The 25,574-nt window shown below is 37.9% G+C and overlaps 1 protein-coding gene and 1 pseudogene across 6 annotated transcripts in view; one reads left to right on the plus strand and one right to left on the minus strand.

Moving 5' to 3' along the window:
- SLC4A7 (solute carrier family 4 member 7) overlaps window positions 1-25,574 on the plus strand; it is a 125,073-nt gene that overhangs the window by 34,699 nt on the left and 64,800 nt on the right. For all 5 annotated transcript variants that reach the window (XM_082639016.1, XM_082639017.1, XM_082639018.1 and 2 more), the window contains exons 2-3: window positions 14,034-14,115; window positions 18,406-18,552. In XM_082639016.1, the coding sequence (XP_082495142.1) occupies window positions 14,034-14,115; window positions 18,406-18,552 (229 nt within the window). The remainder of the gene's footprint in view (window positions 1-14,033; window positions 14,116-18,405; window positions 18,553-25,574) is intronic.
- Window positions 11,991-13,152, minus strand: LOC309813805 (dnaJ homolog subfamily C member 9-like; annotated as a pseudogene). The gene has a single exon. The product of its transcript is annotated as a dnaJ homolog subfamily C member 9-like (transcript).

The raw sequence follows: 25,574 nt of genomic DNA on the forward strand, positions 1-25,574 counted from the left end.
GCTTACCATAGTTTTATGGTATATTGAAATATTTATTAGGCATAGTGCCCCTTATTTTTTTCATGATTTTATTGGGAATTCTAGTTTTTATGGAAACTTCAAAATCATTTAAAAAAGATAAACATAACCCTTTGGGATTCCGATTCACTTTATAATTTCTGTATTAGTATAGAAAGCTTTATTATTATTTTTCTTGGTATATTTAAAGTCTACCCACCCAGGAGAATAGAGTATCTTTAGATTATTTAGTATCCTTCAATAAAATTTTATAGTTTTTTTAGATTAAATTTATTCCTATGTAGTTTATCATTTTGTCCTTATAGGACAAAAATCCTTATAGGATCTTTTTCTACCTCTATCTCTAGTTTGCTATTGGTAGTTTAAAGAAAAGCTATTGGTGTTTATTTATCTTGTAACTGGCTGCCATCAAATGAATCTTTTCATTTGTGCTAATTGGTAGAATCTACTGTAGTTTAGGTACACAATGATATCATCTGCAAATAAAGATAATTTTGGGTTTTTAAAATTCTGTTTCTTTGTTACATTAGCTACAGCGTACAAATTGATGGATTGTCCTAGAGATAGTGGAGACTTATGACTCATGTAAAGAGTGAACTCTTCAGTATTTTGAACTTTAATATGTTTGCTTTCGGTAACCGGTCAATAATCTCATCATTTTTAAGTAGGTTCTTTTTATTCCCATTATACTTAAGTCACAAGGAAAGGGACCTACTTGACTTTAATGTTTGTAAGGGTCTCTTTTTCTGTTGGTCCAGTCATTAATCTTGATTCTGAATGAGATAGTATTTAAGTAATCCTAATATTCCCAATTATTATTATTGTTGTTGTTATTTTTAGTTAGGACTTCACTATAATAAATTTTTAAGGGAAACAATTCAGTCCATAACAGGCAGGGAATGTAAAACAAACAAAAGCAATTATAAACTCTCCTGGAAATATGAGAGGCTGAGCAAGAGAATGTGTTCATAACTCCAACTTGATAATAGTCTCTGTCCTCTTCCTCCAGGGTTACTATCGAGAAAGTCTTGTGCCAGCCTATGTTCTCTCTCTTCCTCCACTTCCTTCCATAACATTTGTTTTTAAACCCGCATTTCCCTGAGAGTTTACAGTTATTACCTAAGATAATGCACTTGTCACTCAGGGCCTGTGCAGTTTAAAGGCTCATATCTCTTTTTCATTCTAGCAAATTTTCATAGTTTATTCTAGGTAATAATTTCCTTTAATCCATTTTCTGTTTACCCTTTTTAGCTGTCATATTTTTTGGAAGTTGAACCTTGTGAATTGGTTGATTATTTATCTCTCTTATCTTTAATGTTTTCCAACTCTTCTTTTTATTGCACTGTTTGAGATATTTTATCTTTGAAGCCTTAGACCTTTCATACATTGAAAGTCTTATTTTTAGTTTTCCAAAGTTCTTTCTTGTTCTGTTTCTTGGTGATAATGTAGTTATTTATTTTAGTTTTTTTTTTTGAGGTACACGGGCCTCTCACTGTTGTGGCCTCTCCCGTTGTGGAGCACAGGCTGCGGATGCGCAGGCTCAGCGGCCATGGCTCACGGGCCCAGCCGCTCCATGGCATGTGGGATCCTCCCGGACCGGGGCACGAACCCATGTCCCCTGCATCGGCAGGCAGACCCTCAACCACTGCGCCACCAGGGAAGCCCTTATTTTAGTTATTTTTAATTCAAGTAAAACATACATAAACACGTACAAATAGTAAATGTGGCCAATTATCAGAAAGTAAACAAATCCATGTAACTATCACTTTAGAAAAGAAATAGTAGAACATTGCTAGTGTTCCAGAAAGACCCTCTTAAGCATGTTCTGCATCATTGCTTCCTGCCTCCTGCTGTAACACTATCCTGACTAGAAACATAACAGAATAGTTTTATATGTTTGGCTTTTTTCTCTCAAGATTATGTTTGAGAGATTTATCCATGTTCTTGCCTGTAGCAGTGGTTTGTTTAGCTTCACTGTTTCATGGAATTACTTTGTATGAATATACCACAATCTATTTGTATTCTTGTTTTTGGATATGTGGATCATTTCCATTTTCATATTACTATGAATAATGCTGCTATGAACATTCTTTTACATGTCTTTTTGGTGCACGTATGTATACATTTTTGTTGGATGTGTTAGCGTGGGTTTTTCCAGAAGTAGAGTCTGAGATAAGGGCTCTGCAGGTAATTTATTTGTGAAGTGAGATCAAGAAGCAAGAGTGAGGGACAGGGAATTAAAGAGATGCGAGGAAGCCTCTGTGAGCATAAGCGAGAGACTGGCCATTGCAGTGAGTGGCTGGCCCTCAGTCCCGCAGGCCCTCAGAGGACCCTTGTGTACTGTGTTTCAGACCTGTCTGCCTGAGGGATGGAGGAGGCATGCAAAGCATTTATCAGCTTCCCAAACCCCACTGGTTAGGGGTGGCCACCAGGGCATTACCTCCATGTACTTCTGGGTAGTGCATGCACATGTGCCTTCAAATGCTTTTGAACACAGGTTTTAAAATTTTAGAATTAGCTAGAGGACACAGCTTAGAAGGCTTCATTTAAATATGGAGCAGAATGTAAGTGTTATCAATCTTGATATAAAAATGAAAATCTAATTAAAACTGAGATGTGGAAGAGAGATTGTAAGTGAAAAAGGTATATGTGGGTGAAAAAAATCTATTTTTTCTTTCTGTAGAATAAACAAATATTGTCTCAAATGGTACATTATTTAAAATTATTATGTCAACCAAGAACAATTATAAGGCAGAAACAGAAAGTAGTTATATCTGGTGAGTGGAAGTGTGATGGGAGGAATGCTTATTTGGGAACACTTCTGTAAGACTTGAATTTTTCTACCATACACAGGTTAATTTAATAAATTACATTAAAATGTAGTTTCCATATACTGATACAGAAAAAACTTAAGGATTTTTAAGTGGAAAAAAGTAAGTTACGTATACAACAATGAGTTGTATGTAGCTACCTTTTTTGGTAAGTGTATATGCATATATACTTATATTTGTGTTATAAAAATGGAGAAAAGGTTGAAAATCGGGCAGAGAAACCAAGGGAACAAGTGAGACTTTTTTGATTTCGTGTAAACATATTTATTGCTAAGTGAAATAAGCCAGATACAGAATGACAAATCCTGTCTGATTTCACTTATACATGGAATCTAAAATAGTCAAAATCATGGAAACAGAGAGTAGAATGGTGGTTGCCAGGGACTAGGAGGTGGGGAAAATGAAGAGGTGATGGTCAAAGGGTACAAAGTTTCAGTTAAGCAAGATAAGTAATATGTACAGCATAGTGCCTATAGCTAACGGTACCACATTGTATACTTAACGTTTTTTAAGAGTAGATCTTACAAGTTAAGTGTTAACACGCACATGAACAGGCACACACACACAAATAATGATAATATGGGGCTGGGAGGAAACTTTGAGAGGTGACAGATATGTCTGTGGCCTTGAAGGTGGTGATGGCTTCATGAGTGTATACTTACCCCAAACTCATTGAGTTGTATATATTAAATATGTATAGCTTTTTACATGTCAATCATACCTCAATAGATTGGTTTAAAAGGATTAAGTGGGCTTCCCTGGTGGCGCAGTGGTTGAGAGTCCGCCTACCGATGCAGGGCACGCGGGTTCGTGCCCCGGTCTGGGAAGATCCCACATGCCGCGGAGCGGCTGGGCCCGTGAGCCATGGCCACTGAGCCTGCGCGTCTGGAGCCTGTGCTCCGCAACAGGAGAGGCCCCAACAGTGAGAGGTCCGCGTACTGCAAAAAAAAAAAAAAAAAAAAAAGGATTAAGTATTGCTATACAATAAAACTGAAAAGAAATCTTTAAAGGACTAGCCAGATTAAAATTCCTGAGTTTATATGTTGAGTTAATATCTTTATTTTTCAAGAAAGTAGTAGACTAAAACTGACTTTACCTTTCTATTTAACTTGTAAAACTTGATTTAAAATTTTTTATTTGAATATTGGTTTAGTAGTCCCCAAGATAGTGTCATAACAGATAACATATTGGAAAAATGGATCTTCTGTATTTTGATGAATAACATTTTGTTTTGCAATTTGGGAAATTAAAAATCTGTATGCACCTAATTCCTCCTTTTCCCCTGAGGCCTCTTAAGCTTCTTTTTTTCTCCCTCCCTTCCTTCTACCTAAGTCCCTATGCTGAGGGCTCTTGTAATCCAGTGGGTGTGAGACATGTGCCACACCAGAAGATTAAGCTCTTAAATACCAGTGGCGAGGGCCAAGAATTTCCACAGCAGGTAAATTTCAAGAGGTCATTGTGGAAATTGGTTTTGAACCTAATTGTTTGTAGATGTTCTTTACTCCAGAATTGATGTATTGAGGATTTTAAAAATCAGTGAATAACATACATTATTTTTATTTGTTTCTTCAGATTTATGTTCATTTGCCAAGTGTAAATCATAGAAAGGTGGAAGTTTTTAAAAATTTAAAAATTTTTATTGTAGCTGTTGATGTCATTGGGGTCTCCAATTCTTAGAGAAGCTTACTAAAACCAAAACTGTACTTGAAGGCTGTGTCATGTCTTTTGCCTGGTATCTACTGTTTCATTTAGATCATGGAAGATTAAAATAAAGTTTTTTTGGGCTTCCCTGGTGGCGCAGTGGTTGAGAGTCCGCCTGCCGATGCAGGGGACACGGGTTTGTGTCCCGGTCTGGGAAGATCTCACATGCCGCGGAGTGGCTAGGCCCGTGAGCCATGGCCGCTGAGCCTGCGCGTCCAGAGCCTGTGCTCCGCAATGGGAGAGGCCACAACAGTGAGAGGCCCGCGTACCGCAAAAAAAAGAAGACCTTAAGAATGACTACTTGTTGAATTTGATGACACATCAGAGAGGATTGCCCAGTAAGAGTATTAGAACACTTCTCCCTTTTCCAATAGAGTATTTGTCTGAACTTGGATTTTTTTCATATATTTCAACCAAATAACAAATCATATGAGATTGATTACAGAAGTAGATATGAGAATCCAATCGTCTTCTCTTAAGTCAGATATTAAGAGATTTGAAAAAATGTAAAAGCTATTCTCACTAAATCTTGTTTTGTTTTTGAAATTTTTTTTTAACTAAAATGTTATTTATGTTAACATGTAATGGCTTTATTTTTAAAAATGAATTTAAATAAATATTTTAAAGTTTTCTTGGTTTTACTTCCAATATGGTTAGTATAGATGGTAAACTTTATAAACAAAGGCCCTTTGAGGTCTTAAGTAGTCTTTAAGGGTGGAAAGAAATCTTGAGTCTGAAGGTTAGAGGGGTGCTGCTTATTTCCTTTTCCCTTTTAGCTGTTATCCATATGAATACTTAATTTGGGAGTAAAATGATAATTAAAGCCACAGTATGATTTATTAATCCTGTTATTAGTATATGGTTACAATAAGTTGGTATAAATATAGTAATGATAAAAAGGCAAAACTCTCTTCAGGCGAAAATATATTTGGATCTTTCCTGAATTTAAATGAAATTAAGAGCTAGATTTAACTATGTTGTTGAAAATTTATTCTCTAAAAAAAAAATACACACACCCATTACATATATCCTTAGTGTATGCTTTCTTTTGAACCAATTGTTATAGAAAAGTTTCAGTTGAAAACTGGTTGCTACATTCCTCTTTTGGTATGTTCAGTTATAACTAAATGTGTGTATTACTTGTCAGATCTCTTATGCTCTGACACTGTGTAAGTGGTAGTTATTAGCTTGGAAGATTAGGTAACTTAGAGGACCCTGATTGGTTGTACCATGAAAGCAACTTAGAGGGTTCATCTGTGTAAAGCACAGTGACCTAAATCAGCTATGTCTTCACTGCCCCTGGACTCTGCAAGGGACTTAATGCACTACACTATCAAAAACAAGGCATTTATATACCGCTATGGAAAGATTTCGGCTGGAGAAGAAGTTACCTGTATGTACCCAGTTATGATCTTGTGTTTTATTTATGAACAAGTTTGAATCTTTCAGAGTTTAATAGTGAAGCTTGAAGAAATGTCAGGCTTATTAGCACTGGCTTAGAATAGTATCATCCTCTGTGTCCTTGGCTGTGGAAGTCATCTGCTGAAAGGAGTAAATCCTTGTGTTATATTAACAATGTTTGTAGCATTTTTATTATTCTATAGAATTCATTTTTTGATTAGTTAGTATTACTTGAATGAGGCTTTAAGCAGTTTTATATGGCTAAGATATTAGGAAAGAAATTACTTTGTCTTAATGGTTAAATATGTTTTGAAGCTAAACTGAAGTACTTGATAACTGTGAAATTACATGGTTAATAATCATAATTTATGGGAGGTGTTACTTTTGGGCTATAGCCATATGTCTTATAATGAAGAAATTACTTTGTGATAGGGATCTTCTGATGCTGTTTTAATAATGGATTTTGTAAACCTCAAGTGTCAGAAGAGGATAATAGCCTAGGTTTATGACTCTATTGTTAAATAATCTTCTAACACTCCTTTCCCCCTAATATGCCTTTGGCATGTTAAAGTCTCATTTTTATCATTTGACCGAGACAGTACAAATTGTGAATTTTGCCTTTTCAGGCAGGATAAATGACTATGAGAGATATTGGTAAGATCTGTTTGATACAGAACTTAGATTTGTTTGATTTTGCTGGGAATTCCTACTAGTGAATTGAATTTTGATTTTATCATGTGTTGATGCTGGGCTTTTTTGTTTATAAACTGATTGATTAAATTCCAAACTATTGAGTACCTATCTATGTTTAAGCTTTAATTGTGATCATAAGGAGGCCTTAAGTGTATTCAATATAAATTTTTTAGCCCAGTGTCTTGTCCTTTGGAATATACACAACAGTCAATGAGTATTTAACCAAGGCCCAGGCCCTGCTTGATGCTGAGGAGACAGTGGTGAGCAAAATGGACATGATTCCCTTCTTCTTGGAACTTATTGTTCAGGCTGGGAAACAGTTAAGCAGCTAGTTACATAAATATGTAATTACAAGTTTTAATAAATATTATAAAGATAAAGTACTGTGTATTCTCAGCCTGTATTACAGTGACCTTGGTCTCTTGTCTCCTGGATAAAGTACAAGTCCCTTAAGCTCTGTGGGGTGTGTGTGTGTGTGTGTGTGTGTGTGTGTGTGTGTGTGTGTGTGTAAAATGAGAAGATTGAAATGGAAAAGTAAAACCCATCCATACCTATGAGTCTGTGAGACCTGATTTATTCATCAGGAATGGAGAAGATAATTCATTTACGCCTTGATTTCTTATCATGGGGAGCCCCACTTTAGCTGTAAATTAACTGATAAGCTGGCCATTTGATTATATTACAGTTTTTTATCCACTGATGTATCCTCAGTATCTGGAATGATGCTCAGCACATAGTGTACATACACTCAGTAGATATTTGTTGAATGAATGGATGAGTCCAAACTCCTAGTCTTTATTTAAGGAAATGAGACCTTTTTTTATGGTCCATCAGATTCATGCGGTCAGGGGTATTAACCAGGGGAAGAATAGGCAAATAGACCATATTGCTGAGGGATTTCCTGGTTTTTTCTTGTCGATTTTTGGTTAAAAAAATCCAGTGGAATTCTAAAAATACCTAGCTAACGATAACCCCGGCTGACTGAAATTGGGGAATTTTGACAGAATACCTGCTAGACCTTCTGCTATAAAACATCTACTGGATCTTTGTGTATGTGTGTTTTTCCTTTTGTGCAGAATGCCTGTGCTTTTCTATACATTTTAGTTACTGATAAAGTTGAGATAGTTTTTTAAAAAGCCCATTTCAGAAATAGATTTTATTATTATCCTCATTTCTGTTAATTTATATATACTCAATAACCTAAAGTAAGTGATTCCTATGTTTTTTGCTGTGTGTGCTGAATTAGAACTTGGAATGAATGTAAAGATCTCCTCATAGCAAGAGTGCCATAAATATTTGTGATTTATAATTTCAGATAGGCCCTAATGAGGCTTTCCATTTGTCCATGACTCTTGTGCTTTGTAATGAAGTTTCTGACAATAGTGTTTCACTAATAATCTTCTTTATTATTGGAATCTGTCACTTGTGAGTTTTTACACCTCACACCTCTTTGAGTTCTCTTGCTCTTATATTCTTTGACCTCTTCACTTTTTCCCTTTGTAACTTTTTCTTAGAACTCAGATTTTCTTTAGTGTTAATCATGGTGTGTATTTAAAATAAAAATTTCTGAAACTTTGTGTTCCAGTATCTGAATCTATCCAGTTCCTCCTCTGTCTGGTGACACAGCATTTTTCCCAGGGCTTTAAATTTTTTTCTGTCGGAATCACATGATTGCCTGAGTTTAAAATTTGTGATTTTAAATTGCTTTAATTTTCCATATACCTTTTACGTCTCTTCCACCTATTTTAGAGTAATGAATCAATCAAAAAATACCAAGTGAGTTCTTTAGAAACTATGAATATCATTCTTTGGCTTTTTATTTTGTGAAACAGTATTCACTGATGATTTCTCCCTTTACCTGGATTAGGAAAGATTATTTGCTTACCCTTAAGCGTTTTGCCCATAAATTTAAAGTTTTTTTTAATATTAAGTTCAACTCTTGGTAGTAGGTGGGATAAGGTTGGGAATTGGCAATATTTGGAAGAAATAGATTTAGGGTTGCTTGTAATACAGTGAAAGTATATAGTAACTTTACAGTGTTTTCTTGTGAATTGGAATGTATATTTCATTTTCTGAAGGAGTAAAACAATGTGAATGAAGTGAGAGTGGGCCCTATAAGGCCTCCTAAAATGGTTAAGGGTAGGAAGCAGTCTCTTTTGAAGAGCAATTTAAATATATATAGCTTAAGTCTGTAACATAACCGAGGACATGGTGTGCAAACTGGCGTGCAGCAGAATCACACAGAGGTTCTTGAAAATACGGATGCTTGGGCTCCACCTAAACTACTGGGTCAGCATCTCCAGCACTGGGCACAGGAAGCTGAATTTTAACAAACTCTCTAGGTGTGTCTGAATTTATAATATATCATAAAATCTGAAAATCTCTTCAAGTAATACAGTTCTAGATCCTTATGAGAGTTAGTCGCCTTCTCTTGGCATTTCATCCTAGATGCTTAGGAACGCATTTCCTATGAGTAATTCTCCTATACAACCACAATACTATTTCAGGATATATTTTGAATCTTCATATCAGTTTTAATTAGGAAATTGATAGGTATTTGTTTCTGTAATTGTTAAGACTTTGCTAATTAATCTAGTTTTAAAGCTGTATGGTAGATGAGAAAGCATTTTTAGTCTCCTTATTTAGATTCAGTAAAATGTGGGCCTCTTCTGTGCTTGTGCCCTTGTGCTTGGCACACTCACATGGCACCTCGCCTCACAGCTCTTTCAAGGGCGAGTAACACTTGTAGATGAGGACCAAGTAGATAGGCGACATGGCTTTCAAAAGATTTTATACTAAAGTCTACCTCTGTGCTCACATGGTTAAAATAAATCAAAGCAATATAAGAAAAACAATAAATCCAGAAGTCAGAGGTAACCAGTTATACTGTTTGCTTGTATGTCCTTTCAGTTTCAGTGTTCATTGTGTAAATTCAGGTATTCCTCTTCTGGAGACTTTCTTATACAGAAAGTAGTATGCTGTACATGTGGTTCTCTACCTTGTGTGTATTTCATTTTATAATAGGTCTTAAATATTTTTCATGTCAGTATATAGCATCTTAATTTTTTTTAGTAGCTTGGTATTCCATCAAATACATTGCCATTCCTCTTTTAAGGGCCCCTGGGGATGGTTTCCAGTCTTTTCCAGTTACAAGCTGCAGTAAATAACCTTGCACATTTGTTATTTCATATAAAGAGAATTTAAACTTTCTTAGTGATCTTATATGGATAATTCTTAAATCTGTTGTCTTCTGTGTGGTAGAGCAGTTGTATTCTGAATAGTTACCTTATTTTATAAATAAAAAATTGAAACCAAGGCAAAATAATTTCCTTAAGATTAGAGTGAGTCAGTCTTGCATTGATATACTTAGGGTGCCTTTTTATTCTTCCATGTATTTGAGTTTTCCCAGTGCCTTGGCTTTATTTCATTTTAGGTAGGCTTTATAAGGACTGGCTTGTGTGGCTTACTCATCTGAGGTTAAGAATGAAAACATTTTGATGTCAGGGGTGGCTCTTTGCTTTTGCTATTTTTAGTTTTCCACTATACTCTTGGAGTTAAACAATGAAGAAGAGTTTTTTCTAGATGCAGATTTAAAAGTAACTGACACATTAAATTGAAACTTGAATTCATTCTTTTTAAAAATTACATGTTTATTGTTAATAGAAAATTAAACACCATAGGATTGTCTGTTTCTGGTTCCCCAGCCATCTTTGTGACACAGTGTCAGTGGTTTGATGTTTAACCTTTTAAATATTTACATGTATTTTTTACATCTATTTCAAAAAAGAACTCAAATAAGATTGTACTTTATATAGTGTTTTAACTAGATCTATATTTAGAAACATGGCTTAAAGCTTATCCTAAGGTGATAGAATTTAAAATGGCAGTGTTTTTTCAGAAGTGTATTTCTACTTTGAAACGTCAATCCCTTCGTTCTGAGGGATATATTTATCCCTCAGAAAATATATATAATTTCAATATATAGCCATATGCACCTGCATATTTCATTGAATTACTTGTAATATGTTGAGATGGGCAATGTGTGTGCCACTTAATATTTGCCTTTATAGCAAACTACCTTTCTGATTCATGTTTCACAGTTGTTGAAAAGTAGATAATGTTTTTAAGGGAAGGGAGAAATGCAGATACCCCCTCCCTGTTTTTTTTTTTTTTTAAACAGTGTTGTGTTGTAAATTTTCCAGACTTCAAAAATTTTAACTTTAGTTTTTTGCTACAAGTTACACATGAAAACATTCTCATTGAAAACCCAAACATTAACAATAAAATTATATATTCACTTGGCTTTGAGTCACTTACTCCAGGCTTCACAGAGGGTATTTAAGGAGAGCAAGGTGAGTGGACCATGAGAAGATGAATAGATGGACATCCTCTTTTTTACATGCCCCTTTTGGTACACGTGGCAGTATTTTTCTGTGATAGATGTTTACAGGTCAAAGAGTATGTGTATTTTAAATAAATAAATATTGTGAGCTTGCTCAACTTCAGCTGTTTCATAGTGTTAGCTGATTAGTGTTAGTACATCTAAACATGTAAGTACATCTGCATAGAAATAAAAGAGGTGTTTCTGTTTGTTTGTTAAGGATGAGAGATAAGTATATTGTTTTGCTTCCTTGGCAGTTCTGTTGAAATCAAAGTTTGGAATGGGAGCAGTTAATCCCTTTTAGAATACACAGTGTGCTACCTCTTGGATCATACAACATCTGTCTTTTGTTTGAGAGGCAGCTTCCTTTTTGTACCTACCTGTGCATGCTTAGTGACTAAATAGCATGACATTATTGGAGGAATGGTTTTAGAGTGTGGCATGCTTAATGGATGGTAATGATTAGTTCTTCATTCTTGTACGTGTGTGTGTGTGTGTGTGTGTGTGTGTGTTTCCTACTTTAGCCTTTCCTCATTATTAAGGGAGCATGACTGCTGTGAGGCAGGTTACCACACATACAGCTGTCTCTTCTTTCTTAGTCTACTATATGAAAATGTATAATGGTCTACACAGCCTGTTTCCCAATCCTTTAGATATAAAGCCTTAGCAAGTCATTTAATTCTGAGTTTCCTGTATTAAATTGAATCCCAGTCCTTTAGAGTCATATACAAGTACCTCTTGATAGCCAGGTCTATTTGATTCTACAGTTTGGATATCTAGCCTTCCTTCAGAAAGTAAGTTTAGATTTTGAGATCTGCATTTTCTTAATATACTGTGTCTGTTTCTGAGTTTTGGGTAGCAAATAGTGAGGGTTTGGATAGTAGGAAATATATTTGAAAATTTAATCAAATTGATTCAGTTCCTGAGTTTTAAGATATAAGAATTAAGACACTGAGAGTTTGGATAGCAAGGAATAATTGTATATGAATTTATTTTGTATGCACTGAAAAAAACCCCTATACCCAAATGTAAGATATTTTAAGGTCAAGAGTTGGAGGAGACCTTAAAAGATCATTTTACCCAACCTCATATTTGATCCTTTCTAAAACAAACTGGCCCTCCAATTGATGCTTGGACATGGAAAGTGGTGAGAAGCTGACTATGTTATATGTCCTTCTGGTTTGTTGTTTTAAGTGGAGAGGAAGTGCTAGGCAGTGAGCAATCACGGAGACCATGGGGAAAAATGACTGTCATCTGATGGATAAAATAACTTCCTTCTAGAAAACTGATAGTGGAGTACTATAAAGTTATCAATTAAAGCATAAAGACCTTCAAAGAGAACAAATTAGATTAGTTCTTTTCTTTCTTGAAAGCTGTTGGGTTTTTTTTCCTCTTCTCCTTTGGGAGGTTTGTAGTACTTTGCTTCTGTCTGAGCAGGAATGTCATCCATTTCCAGTTGCCCATCTTATGCCTGCCCTGAATGACTGGTTAGGTCATCTACCTCTTCATTAAGCCCTGGCTCCTTTCTGCTCCTTTCTGTGTTTTTTTAGCCTCTTCCTGGGCCATCCTTTTCCTTCCGTTCATCTCTTGCTTTGATCCTTTGACAGAGGCATTGTGGGACAGGATTTCTCCAGTATGAATGCCTTGCCAAATGAGGTTCCATATTCTGGGTTCCTCTGTACTACACACATGCACACTCCACGAACTGATCCATGTCACCCTTGAAGTTAAGATAGGCCTTTGTCACATTAGTCAGCTCTTCCTCAGAACCTTTGTCTATCTTTTCAGAACCTTGAGTGTCCTCCTCCAGTGTGTGTCCCAGTCCCAGGTTTGGTTGAGTACAGCGGAGTCCTTATCCACTGTCCCCTGCTCGTTGTACTCTGCTCTCTGGTCTTTGTCACTTAAGATGGAACAGACTTCCCTGAGGAGCTGGAAGTGGCAGGTGCTATCCTCCTCGTCACTCTTGCCCACTGAGTCTGGGTGCACCTGTAGGGCCACCTCATGGTGGCTCTGCTGCCCGCGCCCGTCAGCAGTGAAGGTCTGTGAGGCTGCAGAGCCCTGCTGGACATGGGGCCAGTGTGAGCCACAGCTCACATAAGACCTCTGAAGGGAAGGGGCTTCGTCCATCTGTCTCAATCAGTGGCGCAGAATCTTGTACATACTAAGTTCATAATAAGTAGTTAATGAGGATTATATAATGTTCTTTTGAAAGTTAAGTTAGAAGTTGAGAAGGGAAATTTAAGCTAAAATTTTCTTTTAAAAATAGTCTGTGTAGTGTTTTACAGTAAATATGGTTAGTCTTTTTGTTGAGCTGAAGAATGGAACAAAATTGCGAAGGTTGACTTCCACAGCTCAAAGCTGGACTCTCCTTAGAGGTTAAATTTTGGCATGGCTTTTCCTTTGTAGAGAAATAAAAAGTTCATATAACTTTGATTGTTTCTTTGTAACTTATGAGTGAAAGTGATACTACATGTTAAGTCTATGGACTTATTTTTGACCATTATATGTTTAACCATAATCCAATCCAATATCCAATGTATCTGAGTTAAGCAGGGTTTTTTTTGTTTGTTTGTTTTTTGTTTTTTGTTTTTTTTTTTGGTTAAGAGTACCTGAGAGCAAAAAAAAAAAAAGGAGAAGAAGAAAAGAAAAAATGTATTCTATATTGATATCTAAGGGTTTCCTGATTTTCTTTAATTTCTGATCTGGAGGGTTGTTCCATCGAAGTGAGTATGTGTACCAGTTACCAGTAACTTCCATAGAAGACCAGTGAAAAATCTTTGTCATTTCAGTTCTTTCCATGAGATTTTTGAATGGTCTTCTGTGGATTAAAAAAAAAAAAGCCTATAAACATACTTTTGAAAGAATACAGTTAGCTATATTACGAATTCAGTTCTTTGAGAGGAAGGCAATCTGTTACATATTTTTGGCTGTCTCAAATAACACACCCTAGTAAGTAGGTCCTCAGTATATATTGATTTCATGAGTGAATGAGAATAATTTCTTTTTAGGGTCCCGATGAAGAAGCTGTTGTAGATCTTGGCAAAACCAGCTCAACTGTGAACACCAAGTTTGAAAAAGAAGAACTAGAGAGTAAGTTTGTTTAAAATAACTTGTTTAGCAGGATAAATTACTAATGAATGTTTGTTAGTGTCCTTTACCTGTTATTTGTTGAAATATTTGTTGTTGTCATTGTAGAGCATACATTTAGAGAGTGTTCAACACTTTTCTAAATATAGTTTAAAGAAGAATAATACAGCAAAAACCCATTTAACCACTACCCATATCTGCAAATAGAACATTCCCTGAAATATAAATATCAGAATGCTTTTCAAACTTTACTGATGGTTACCATTACTTATCTTGGAAATTGAAATGCCACAATTATAAAATGAGTTAATTCTTTAATTTTTTTTCTAACAGCCTGGGTAATTTGAATTATGAGCAAACTATAGCGTGCCAGACTAATAAGCCACAGTTATCACTGGTTGTCATCTAAATGTTCATTTTATATGTCTGTTAATCAGCCTTTTAAAGTACTTATAAAAACCTCAGCATAGAATTGTGTAGCAAATGAGTTATTTGCCAATCTGTTTTCCCTGAGCCAGAAGAAGTCCTGACATATGGTTTGTTTGTTTCTTTCTTTTTTTTGAAATAATTTTAGATTTACAGAAGAGTTGCAAGGGTAGTACAGAGTGTCCCCTGTATATGTTTCACCCAGCTTTTTCTAATGTTAACATTTTATTTAGGCGTAAGTTTATGAAAATGAAGAAATTAACATTGATACAATACTACTAACTAAACTACCGATTTTATTCAGATTTTACTAGTTTTTCCACCGATGTTCTTTTTCTGTCCCAGGATCCCGTTGAACAGCTCAGGTTGTGATAGGACACTTAGTTGTCAGGTCTCCTTAGTCTCCTGTAACCTATGACAGTTTCTAGATCTTTCCCCGTTTTTCATGACCTTGACATTTGGAAGAGTAGTGGTCAGATACTAATAGAATGTCCCAAAATGTGGGTTTGTCTAATGTCACATTGTGACGTTATAATCTCATAGCCCAGATCGTGAGTATGTGAGGAGCATACCACACGTGATATGCCCCTCTCACCTGTGGACAGGTGTTATCGACATAACTTACTATTGGTGATGTTAACCCTGAACACTTGCTTAAGGTGGTGTTCGTGGCAGATGTTTTGATAGACTTATTTTGGGGTCTTTTTGAGACCTACATTTTTGAGTTAAAGTCTTCTGTGACAGCTGAATGGGGCCATTGCTTTACAAAAAGAGGTGGAAAGAGACACAAATAAGTGTTCTCCACATTTGCTTCCTGAAATGGAAAAAAACCCTGTTTTTTTTAAAGTAACCTGTATATCTAGTGTATTTATCGGTCGATGGTATTAGCCCTTGGTGTAGTTAGCCCTCGGTATGACAGAGTCCTTGGTGCTCTGTAAAATAAGAGAAGTAACGGGAGACTAGCATTGTTAATTACATGAACTTATACATAATTCTTTTTTATCATAGTAAATTTTGGTACACTTTTGTGTATGTTACTTTTTTTTCTTTTTGGAAAACTAATACTGGCAATACTCAGAGATACTGCAGGTTTGGTTCCAGACCACTGCAATAAAGTGAATATTGCAGTAAAGTGAGTCACATGAATTTTTTTGGTTTCCTAGTGCGTATAAAGGTTATGTTCATGCTATATTGTAGTCTATTAAGTGTGAATAGCATTATGTCTAAAAAACAATGTACATGCCTTAACTAAAACATACTTCATTGCTAAAAAATGGTAACCATCATCTGAGCCTTCAGCAAGTCATAATCTTTGCTGGTGGAGGGTCTTGCCTTGATGTTGGTGGCTGCTGACTGATGAGGGTGATAGTTGCCGAAGCTTGGAGTTGATTTCTTAAAATAAGACAACAATAAAGTTTGCCACTTTGATTGACTCCTCCTTTCATGAATGATTTCTCTGTAGCCTGCAAGGCTGTGTGATAGCATTTGACCCACAGTAGAATGTCTTTCAAAATTAGAGTCCTCTCAAACCCTGCCTTTGCCTCTGCTTTATCAACTAAATTTATGCAATATTCTAATCCTTTGTTGTCAGTTCAACAATCTTCACAGCAGCTTCACCAGGAGTAGATTTCATCCAAAGAAACCACTTTCTTTGCTCATCAGTAGGAAGCAAGTTTTATCATGAGCTGGCAGCAATTCAGTCCCATCTTTAGGCTCCACTTCTAATTCTAGCTCTTTTGCTGTTTCCGTCACATCTGCAGTGACTTTCTCCACTGAAGTCTTGAACCCCTCAAAGTCATCCACGAGGGCTGGAGTCAACTTCTTCCAAATGCCTGTTAATGTTGATATTTTGACCTCTTCCCACGAATCATGAATGCTATTCATGGCATCTGGGAAGGAATGGTGAATCCTTTCCAGAAGGTTTTCAATTAACTTTGCCCAGATCTATCAGAGGAGTCACTATCTATGGCAGCTATAGCCTTCAAGACCTGAAAGTTGAAATGACTCCTTGATCCAGGAGCTGCAGAATGGATGTTGTGTTACCAGGCATGATAACATGATTAATCTCTTTGTACATCTCCATCAGAGCTCTTGGGTAACTAGGTGCCTTGTCAATGAGCAGTAATACTTTGAAAGGAATCTTTTTTTCTGAGTAGTAGGTCTCAACAGTGAGCTTAAAATATTCAGTAAACTGTGTTGTCAACAGATGCGCTGTCATCCAGCTTTTGTATAACCTATAATGGAAAAGAATCTGAAGCTATACACGTGAAACTAACACAATATTGTAAATCAACTAAAGTTAAATAAAAAAGAAAGAACGAAAGAAGGAAGGAAGGAAAGAAGGAAGGAAAAAAGTATACATATATAGAGCACAGGCAGAATAGACTCAGCATGACTCTTAAGGGCCCTAGGATTTTCAGAAGGAAGGAAGGAAGGGAGGGAGGGAGGGAGGAAGGAAGGAAGGAAAGGAAGGAAGGAAGGAAGGAAGGAAGGAAGGAAGGAAGGAAAAAAAGTACATATATAGAGCACAGGCAGAATAGACTGAGCATGACTCTTAAGAACCCTAGGATTTTCAGAATGGTAAATGAGCATTGGCTTCAACCTCACGTCACCAGCTGCATTAGCATGCATGTCCTTTGAAGCTTTGAAACCAGGCACTGTCTTCTCCTCTCTAGCTATGAAAGCCCTAGATGGCATCTTCTTCCAATAGAAGGCTGTTTTGTCTCCATTCTATCCAGACCAGTAAAACTTTCTCCTTATCAACAGTAAGGCTGTTTCACTTTCTTATCATTGGTGTGTTCACTAGAGTAGCACTTTTAATTTCCTTCAAGAACTTTTCCTTTGCTTTCACTTCTTGGCTGTTTGGCACAAGAGGCCTGGCTTTATGCCAGTTTCGCATGCCTTCCTCACTAGGCTTAGTCATTTCTAGCTTCTGATTTAAGGTGAGAGATGTGCGACTCTTTCACTTGAACGCTTAGAGTCTGTTGTAAGGTTTTGTTTTGTTTTGTTTTTGCGGTACACGGGCCTCTCACTGTTGTGGCCTCTCCTGTTGCGGAGCACAGGCTCCAGACGCGCAGGCCCAGTGGCCATGGCTCACGGGCCTAGCTGCTCCGCAGCATGTGGGATCCTCCCGGACCGGGGCACGAACCCGTGTCCCCTGCATCGGCAGGCGGACTCTCAACCACTACACCACCAGGGAAGCCCCGTTGTAAGGTTTTTAATTGGACTAATTTCAGCATTGCTGTGTCTCAGGGAATAGGGAGGCCCAAGGAGAGGGAGAGAGATGGGGGAACGGATGGTCAGGGGAGCAGTCAGAACACATACAACATTTATCGATTAAGTTCACCATCTTATATGGGCATGGTTTGTGGTGCCTCCAAACAATCACCATAGTAAATCAAAGATCAATGATCATGGACCACCATAACAAATATAATAATAATGAAAAAGTTTGAACCATTGCAAGAATTACTGTCAAAACATGACAGAGGGCCTCCCTGGTGGCGCAGTGGTTGAGAGTCCGCCTGCCGATGCAGGGGATACGGGTTCGTGCCCCGGTCTGGGAGGATCCCATATGCCGCGGAGCGGCTGGGCCCGTGAGCCATGGCCGCTGGGCCTGCGCATCCGGAGCCTGTGCTCCGCAACGGGAGAGGCCACAACAGTGAGAGGCCCGCATATCGCAAAAAGAAAAAAAAAAAAAAAAAAAACATGACAGAGACAGGAGGTGAGCAAACGCTGTTGGAAAAATAGTGCTGATACATTGGTTCATTGCAAGGTTGCCACAAACCTTCTATTTGAAAAAAACACAGTATCTGTGATGTGCAATAAAATGAGGTCTGCCAGTAATGTTTCTGAACATTTTACCAGGTCATCGAGCTGTGTATATAGGTGTCCACGTCCCATTTAGTAAAGAGAGTCGCCGGCGTCACAGGCATCGTGGACACAAACATCACCACCGGAGGAGAAAAGACAAAGACTCAGACAGAGAAGATGGACGGGAATCTCCTTCTTATGGTAAGAGAATGGAAAGTTCTCCATTAACAGTTTAAGGTTCTTTCCTGGAAAGTTTTTTTTTTAAATTAAATATTTCCTTTTTAAAATTGTATTTCTGTTATAACTCAGGCATAGTATATGCATTGAGGAATACTAATTGAAGTAAGAATATTTTTTCTACAAGAAAAATGCTTAGTTTATAGGTTAAGATCTACTTAGGATGAGTGAAAAAAGTAAGGGGCTTTGGTTTCTTTATTGTATTCCAGCCTTGGAATTGTAAATGTTGAGTATTGGCACTTAAAATTCAATTTAGAAGAATTTTTATTTCCTTTTCTCTGTTATATATTTCACAATTAACATATGCAATGAACAAATATCTGGAATCCTTTGGCTCCTGGGAGAGATTGAAATTTTTTTTTTCATTTTTAAATACATTTTTTTGCCAGCAGATTTTTATCCATGAAGCTGGATTATTTGGTTATCTGTGCAGAAAAGAGTGCTTTGATTTGATAGTATTGTCTTCAGAAGGACGGAATTTTTGTTTGAAAGCAGAGCAATAAAGAAGTGCCAGTAGACAGAGGAAATGATGGGAATCTCAGAAAGCAAAAAAGGCATATGGTAGAGGAAAATGAATTATTATCTGATAATAAAGATTAGTAGTTATTTAAGTGCCCCTGAAAGCTGGAAAGGCGAGAGCCCGAAAAAATAGCTGTGCGGCTTGAGCAGGACATTGCACTCAGTTGACATTAGGGCATCATTGGTTTTTTAGGACATCGTGGCCCATGTGGCCATCTACACCATAGGTCCTAGTGTGTGCATTCTTGAGGAGCCATGTGAGCTGCACCCCCACAGGCACTTGTGTGCTGTGCTGAAGGAAAGTTCTTTTGACGAGGTAAAGAGGGAAAGAATTACTGTGTATACTACATCTTATGTCATGATCATAAGAAAGAAGATACTGATGGCCTAGTAAAATATTAAGTGCCAATTCTGTGCTAAGTATTCCACCAAGCCCTTGACATACGTGCTTTGATTTAATCTCAGCATTTTTAAAAAACTAAAGATAGGTATTATTGTTTTCATTATATAGATGGAGAAACTTCAACTTAGAGAAGCTAAATGATGGGAATCTCTTAGCCAGTACTAAGAGATACTGATGGCCTAATAAACTATTAAGTGGTCATATCTAACAAAAATATGTCACTGGTGAAGGAAAAATCAACAGTAATTTTAGAAAGCATCACTAGTGGACTTTGATGATATTGGTAGTTGAGAAGTATTTTGCTGTTATTTTGTGAGTGGATCAGTATGCTTCTCTACTTCATTCTGAATAAAAAGGCGCACAATATTTTTTATAGGAATGCTGCTTACTAGACTGTAAGTATGTTTATATGTTCACCTGGCTAAGTGGTTTAATGTTCAAGCTGAGGTCTGAAATATGAAGTCTAAATATAGTGGTTTGAAAAATAAATTTGGTGGAGAAAATATTTGTAACTTTTTCGTAGAGTAATTATGCCTAGAAAAGTTTTATGCCACAGAATTGGGTTTATTTTGGTTTTAACTCCAACCTGTATCCTAGAAATTGCTATGAAGTCCCTTCTTTCTTCCCCCCACTCTCCAAAAAGAGATTTACCTTCCAATTTTAAACAGTTAGAAAACTGCACAAAATATATGAAACAGTAATTTTCAGACAATGGACAACAGACAGCATAGGATGCTAAGCTCTGAGAGAGGGGAAGCAAGTGAGATGACCCCTGTGGTCCTGAGTTTGTCCCTGTGAGACAGTTTCCAGGCCACAGCATGAGGAACCCAGACAGAGTGTAGCAGGCTCTCAGAGTTGAGGAGACAGATTGGAATTTGGGGAGGCCTACGAGGTTAGGATTTAAGATGTAGAGTGCCAGAGAGTAGAGAGCTACACACAGAGAGTGTTCCAAAGGTCTGAAGAAGGGTCCTTTTAAATTCTTGGCTGGGTACTAGTCTGGGTATGTGTGACAGGAAACTACCTGAGGCTTGATAAATAGCCACCAGAAAGCAGTATGGTAAACAATTCCTGGATTTCACACAAAGACTGGGAATAGGATGTGTTCCCACCAGTCAGAGTGGAAAGACCTTGTGACATATAAGGCATTAGATAGAGGTTTCAGAAGGGTATTGCCTTAGTAGTGGGTCTAAATTAGTTTTACACTAAAGGCTGCAGTGGATCTGCTAGAAAAAAAAAAAAATTGAAAGCAAGTCTTGAAAGAATTAAACTGACTTCAAGTATCTGCATGCTGGAACAAAGTCTAGTACTACTAAAAGAAATACAGTAAAACCCAGCATCTAACCATGAGAAATGCACAATATCTGACATCCACAAATTATTTGGAATATAATGAAGTAGGAAAATAGGCATAACCAAGAGAAAAATAAATCAATAGAAACAGATCCAGAGGGAGGAGCTTCAAGATGGCAGAAGAGTAAGACGTGGAGATCACCTTCCTCCCCACAAATACATCAGAACTACATCTACATGTGGAACAACTCCTACAGAACACCTACTGAACTCTGGCAGAAGACCTCACACCTCCCAAAAGGCAAGAAACTCCCCCACATACCTGGGTAGGGCAAAAGAAAAAAGAAAAAACAGAGACAAAAGAATAGGGATGGGACCTGCACCTGAGGGAGGGAGCTGTGAAGGACGAAGTTTCCACACACTAGGAAGCCCCTTCACTGGCGGAGATGGGGGGGCGGGGGGGGGGGTGGGAGCTTCGGAGCCACGGAGGAGAGCACAGCAACAGAGGTGCAGAGGGCAAAGCGGAGAGATTCCCACACAGAGGATCGGTGCCTGAGAGGCTTGTCTGCTCACCCACTGGGACGGGCGGGGGCTGGGAGCTGAGGCTCAGGCTTCGGAACTCGGATCCCAGGGAGAGGACTGGGGTTGGCTGAAGGGGGCTAGTGTGCCACAGTAAGCCAGGAAGGAGTCCGGAAAAAAGTCTGGAGCTGCTGAAGAGGCAAGAGACTTCTTGCCTCTGTTTCCTCGTGCGCGAGGAGAGGGAATTAAGAGTGCTGGTTCAAGGAGCTCCAGAGATGGGCGCAAGCTGTGGCTATCAGCGCAGACCCCAGAGATGGGCATGAGATGCTAAGGCTGCTGCTGCAGCCACCAAGAAACCTACGTGCAAGCACAGGTCACTATCCACATCTCCCCTCCTGGGAGCCTGTGCAGCCTGCCACTGCCAGGGTCCCATGATACAGGGACAACTTCCCTGGGAGAACACACGGTGTGCCTCAGGCTGCTGCAATGTCATGCTGGTGTCTGCCGCCGCAGGCTCGCCCCACACTCTGTACCCCTCCTTCCCCACGGCCTGAGTGAACCAGAGCACCCAAATCAGCTGCTCCTTTAACCCCGTCCTGTCTGAACAAAGAACATAATGCTCTCAGGCAACCTACATGCAGAGGCGGGGCCAAATCCAAAGCTGAAACCCGGGAGCTGTGTGAACAAAGAAGAGAAAGGGAAATTTCTCCCAGCAGCCTCAGGAGCAGTGGATTAAATCTCCACAATAAACTTGATGTACCCTACATCTGTGAAATACCTGAATAGACAACGGATCATCCCAAATTGAGGAAGTGGACTTTGGGAGCAATGGTAATAGATATATATTTTTCCCTTTTTCTCTTTTTGTGAGTGTGTATGTGTATGCGTCTGTGTGTGATTTTGTCTGTATAGCTTTGCTTTTACCATTTGTCCTAGGGATCTGTCAGTCCATTTTTTTTTGTTTGTTTGGTTTGGTTTTTAGTATAGTTTTTAGCACTTGTTATCATTGGTGGATTTGTTTTGGTTGCTCTCTTTCTTTTTTTCTTACTTTAAAAAAATTTTTGTGCATAATTTTTTATTTTAATAACTTTATTTTCTTTTACATGATTTTATTTTATCTTCGTCCTTCTTTCTTTTTTTCCTCCCTTCTATTCTGAGCCATATGGATGACAGGCTCTTGGTGGTCCCGCCAGGCATCAGGGCGGTGCCTCTGAGGTGGGAGAGCCAAGTTCAGGACAGTGGTCCACAAGAAACCTCCCAGCTCCACGTAATATCAGATGGCGAAAATCTCCCAGAGATCTCCATCTCAACGCCAAGACCCAGCTCCACTCAATGACCAGATAGCTACAGGACTGGACATCCTATGCCAAACAACTAGCAAAACAGGAACACAACCCCATCCATTAGCAGAGAGGCTTCCTAAAATCATAATAAGGACACAAACACCTGAAAACGCACCACCAGACGTGGACCTGCCCACCAGAAAGACAAGATCCAGCCTCATCCACCAGAACACAGGCACTAGTCCCCTCCACCAGGAAGCCTATACAACCCACTGAACCAACCTTAGCCACTGGGAACAGACACCAAAAATAACGGGAACTACGAACCTGCAGCCGGAAAAAGGAGACCCCAAACACAGTAAGATAAGCAAAATGAGAAGACAGAGAAACACACAGCAGATGAAGGAGCAAGGCAAAAACCCACCAGACCTAACAAATGAAGAGGAAATAGGCAGTCTACCTGAAAAAGAATTCAGAATAATGATAGTAAAGATGATCCAAAATCTTGGAAATAGAATGGAGAAAATAAAAGAAACGTTTAACAAGAACCTAGAAGAACTAAAGAGCAAACAAACAGTGATGAACAACGCAATAAATGAAATTAAAAATTCTCTAGAAGGGATCAATAGCAGAATAACTGAGTGAGAAGAACAGATAAGTGACCTGGAAGATAAAATAGTGGAAATAACTACTGCAGAGCAGAATAAAGAAAAAAGAATGAAAAGAATTGAGGACAGTCTCAGAGACCTCTGAGACAACATTAAGTGTGCCAACATTCGAATTATAGGGTTCCCAGAAGGAGAAGAGAAAAAGAAAGGGAGTGAGAAAATATTTGAAGAGATTATAGTTGAAAAACAAATTGCACCTAATGAAATTTAAAAGCTTTTGCACAGCAAATGAAACCATAAACAAGATGAAAAGCCAACCCTCAGAATGCAAGAAAATATTTGCAAATGAAGCAACTTGCAAAGGATCATACACCATGATCAAGTCCGATTTATCCCAGGGATGCAAGGATTCTTCAGTATACACAGTCAATCAATGTGATACGCCATGTTAACAATTTGAAGAATAAAAACCATATGATCATTTCAACAGATGCAGAAAAAGCTTTTGACAAAATTCAGCACCCATTTATGATAAAAACTCTCCAGAAAGTGGGCATAGAGGGAACTTACCTCAACATAATAAAGGCCATATACGACAAAGCCACAGCCAACATTATTCTCAGTGGTGAAAAACTGAAAACGTTTCCTCTAAGATCAGGAATGAGACAAGGATGTCCACTCTCACCACTATTATTCAACATAGTTTTGGAAGTCCTAGCCACGGCAATCAGAGAAGAAAAAGAAATAAAAGGAATACAAATTGGAAAGGAAGAAGTAAAACGGTCATTGTTTTCAGATGACATGGTACTATACATGGAGAATCCTAAAAATGCCTCCAGAAAACTACTAGAGCTAATCAATGAATTTGGTAAAGTTGCAGGATACAAAATTAATGCACAGAAATCTCTTGCATTCCTATACACTAATGATGAAAAACCTGGAAGAGAAATTATGGAAACACTCCCATTTACCATTGCAACAAAAAGAATAAAACACCTCAGATTAAACCTACCTAGGGAGACAAAAGATGGGTATGCAGAAAACTATAAGACACTGATGACAGAAATTAAAGACGATACAAACAGATGGAGAGACATAACCATGTTCCTGGATTGGAATAATCAATATTGTGAAAATGACTCTACTACCCAAAGCAATCTACAGATTCAATGCAATCCCTATCAAATTACCAATGGCATTTTTTTATAGAACTAGAACTAAAAATCTTAAAATTTGTGTGGAGTCACAAAAGTCCCTGAATAGCCAAAGCAACATTGAAGGAAAAAAACGGAGCTGGAGGAATCAGACTCCCTGACTTCAGACTATACTACAAAGCTACAGTAATCAAGACAATATGGTACTGGCACAAAAACAGAAATGTAGATCAATGGAACAAGATAGAAAGCCCAGAGATAAACCCACGCACCTATGGTCAACTAATCTATGACAAAGGAGGCAAAGATATACAATGGAGAAAAGACAATCTCTTCAATAAGTGGTGCTGGGAAAAGTGGACAGCTACATGTAAAAGAATGAAATTAGAACACTCCTTAACAACAAAAATAAACTCAAAATGGATTCGAGACCTAAATATAAGACCGGACACTATAAAACTCTTAGTGGAAAACATAGGAAGAACACTCTTTGACATAAATCACAGCAAGATCTTTTTTGATCCACCTCCTAGAGTAATGGAAATAAAAGCAAAACTAAACAAATGGGACCTCATGAAACTTCAGAGCTTTTGCATAGCAAAGGAAACCATAAACAAGATGAAGAGACAACCCTCAGAATGGTAGAAAATATTTGCAAACGAATCAACAGACAGAGGATTAATCTCCAAAATATATAAACAGCTCATGCAGCTCTGTTAAAGAAACAACCCAGTCAAAAAATGGGCAGAAGACCTACATAGACATTTCTCCAAAGAACACATACAGATGGCCAGGAAGCACATGAAAAGCTGCTCGACATCATTAATTATTAGAGAAATGCAAATCAAAACTACAATGCGGTATCACCTCACACCAGTTAGAATGGGCATCATCAGAAAATCTACAAACAACAAATGCTGGAGAGGGTGTGGAGAAAAGGGAATCCTCTTGCACTGTCGGTGGGAATGTAAATTGATACAGCCACTATGGAGAACAGTATGGAGGTTCCTTAAAAAACTAAAAATAGAATTACCATATGATCTATCAATCTCACTACTGGGCATATACCCTCAGAAAACCATAATTCAAAAAGACACATGCACCCCAGTGTTCATTGCAGCACTATTTACAATAGCCAGGTCACGGAAGCAACCTAAATGCCCATCGACAGACGAATGGATAAAGAAGTTGTGGTACATATATGCAATGG

This window comes from Mesoplodon mirus (assembly GCF_964341445.2).
Source record: "Mesoplodon mirus genome assembly, chromosome: 12".
In the NCBI taxonomy this organism is placed as follows: Eukaryota; Metazoa; Chordata; class Mammalia; order Artiodactyla; family Ziphiidae; genus Mesoplodon; species Mesoplodon mirus.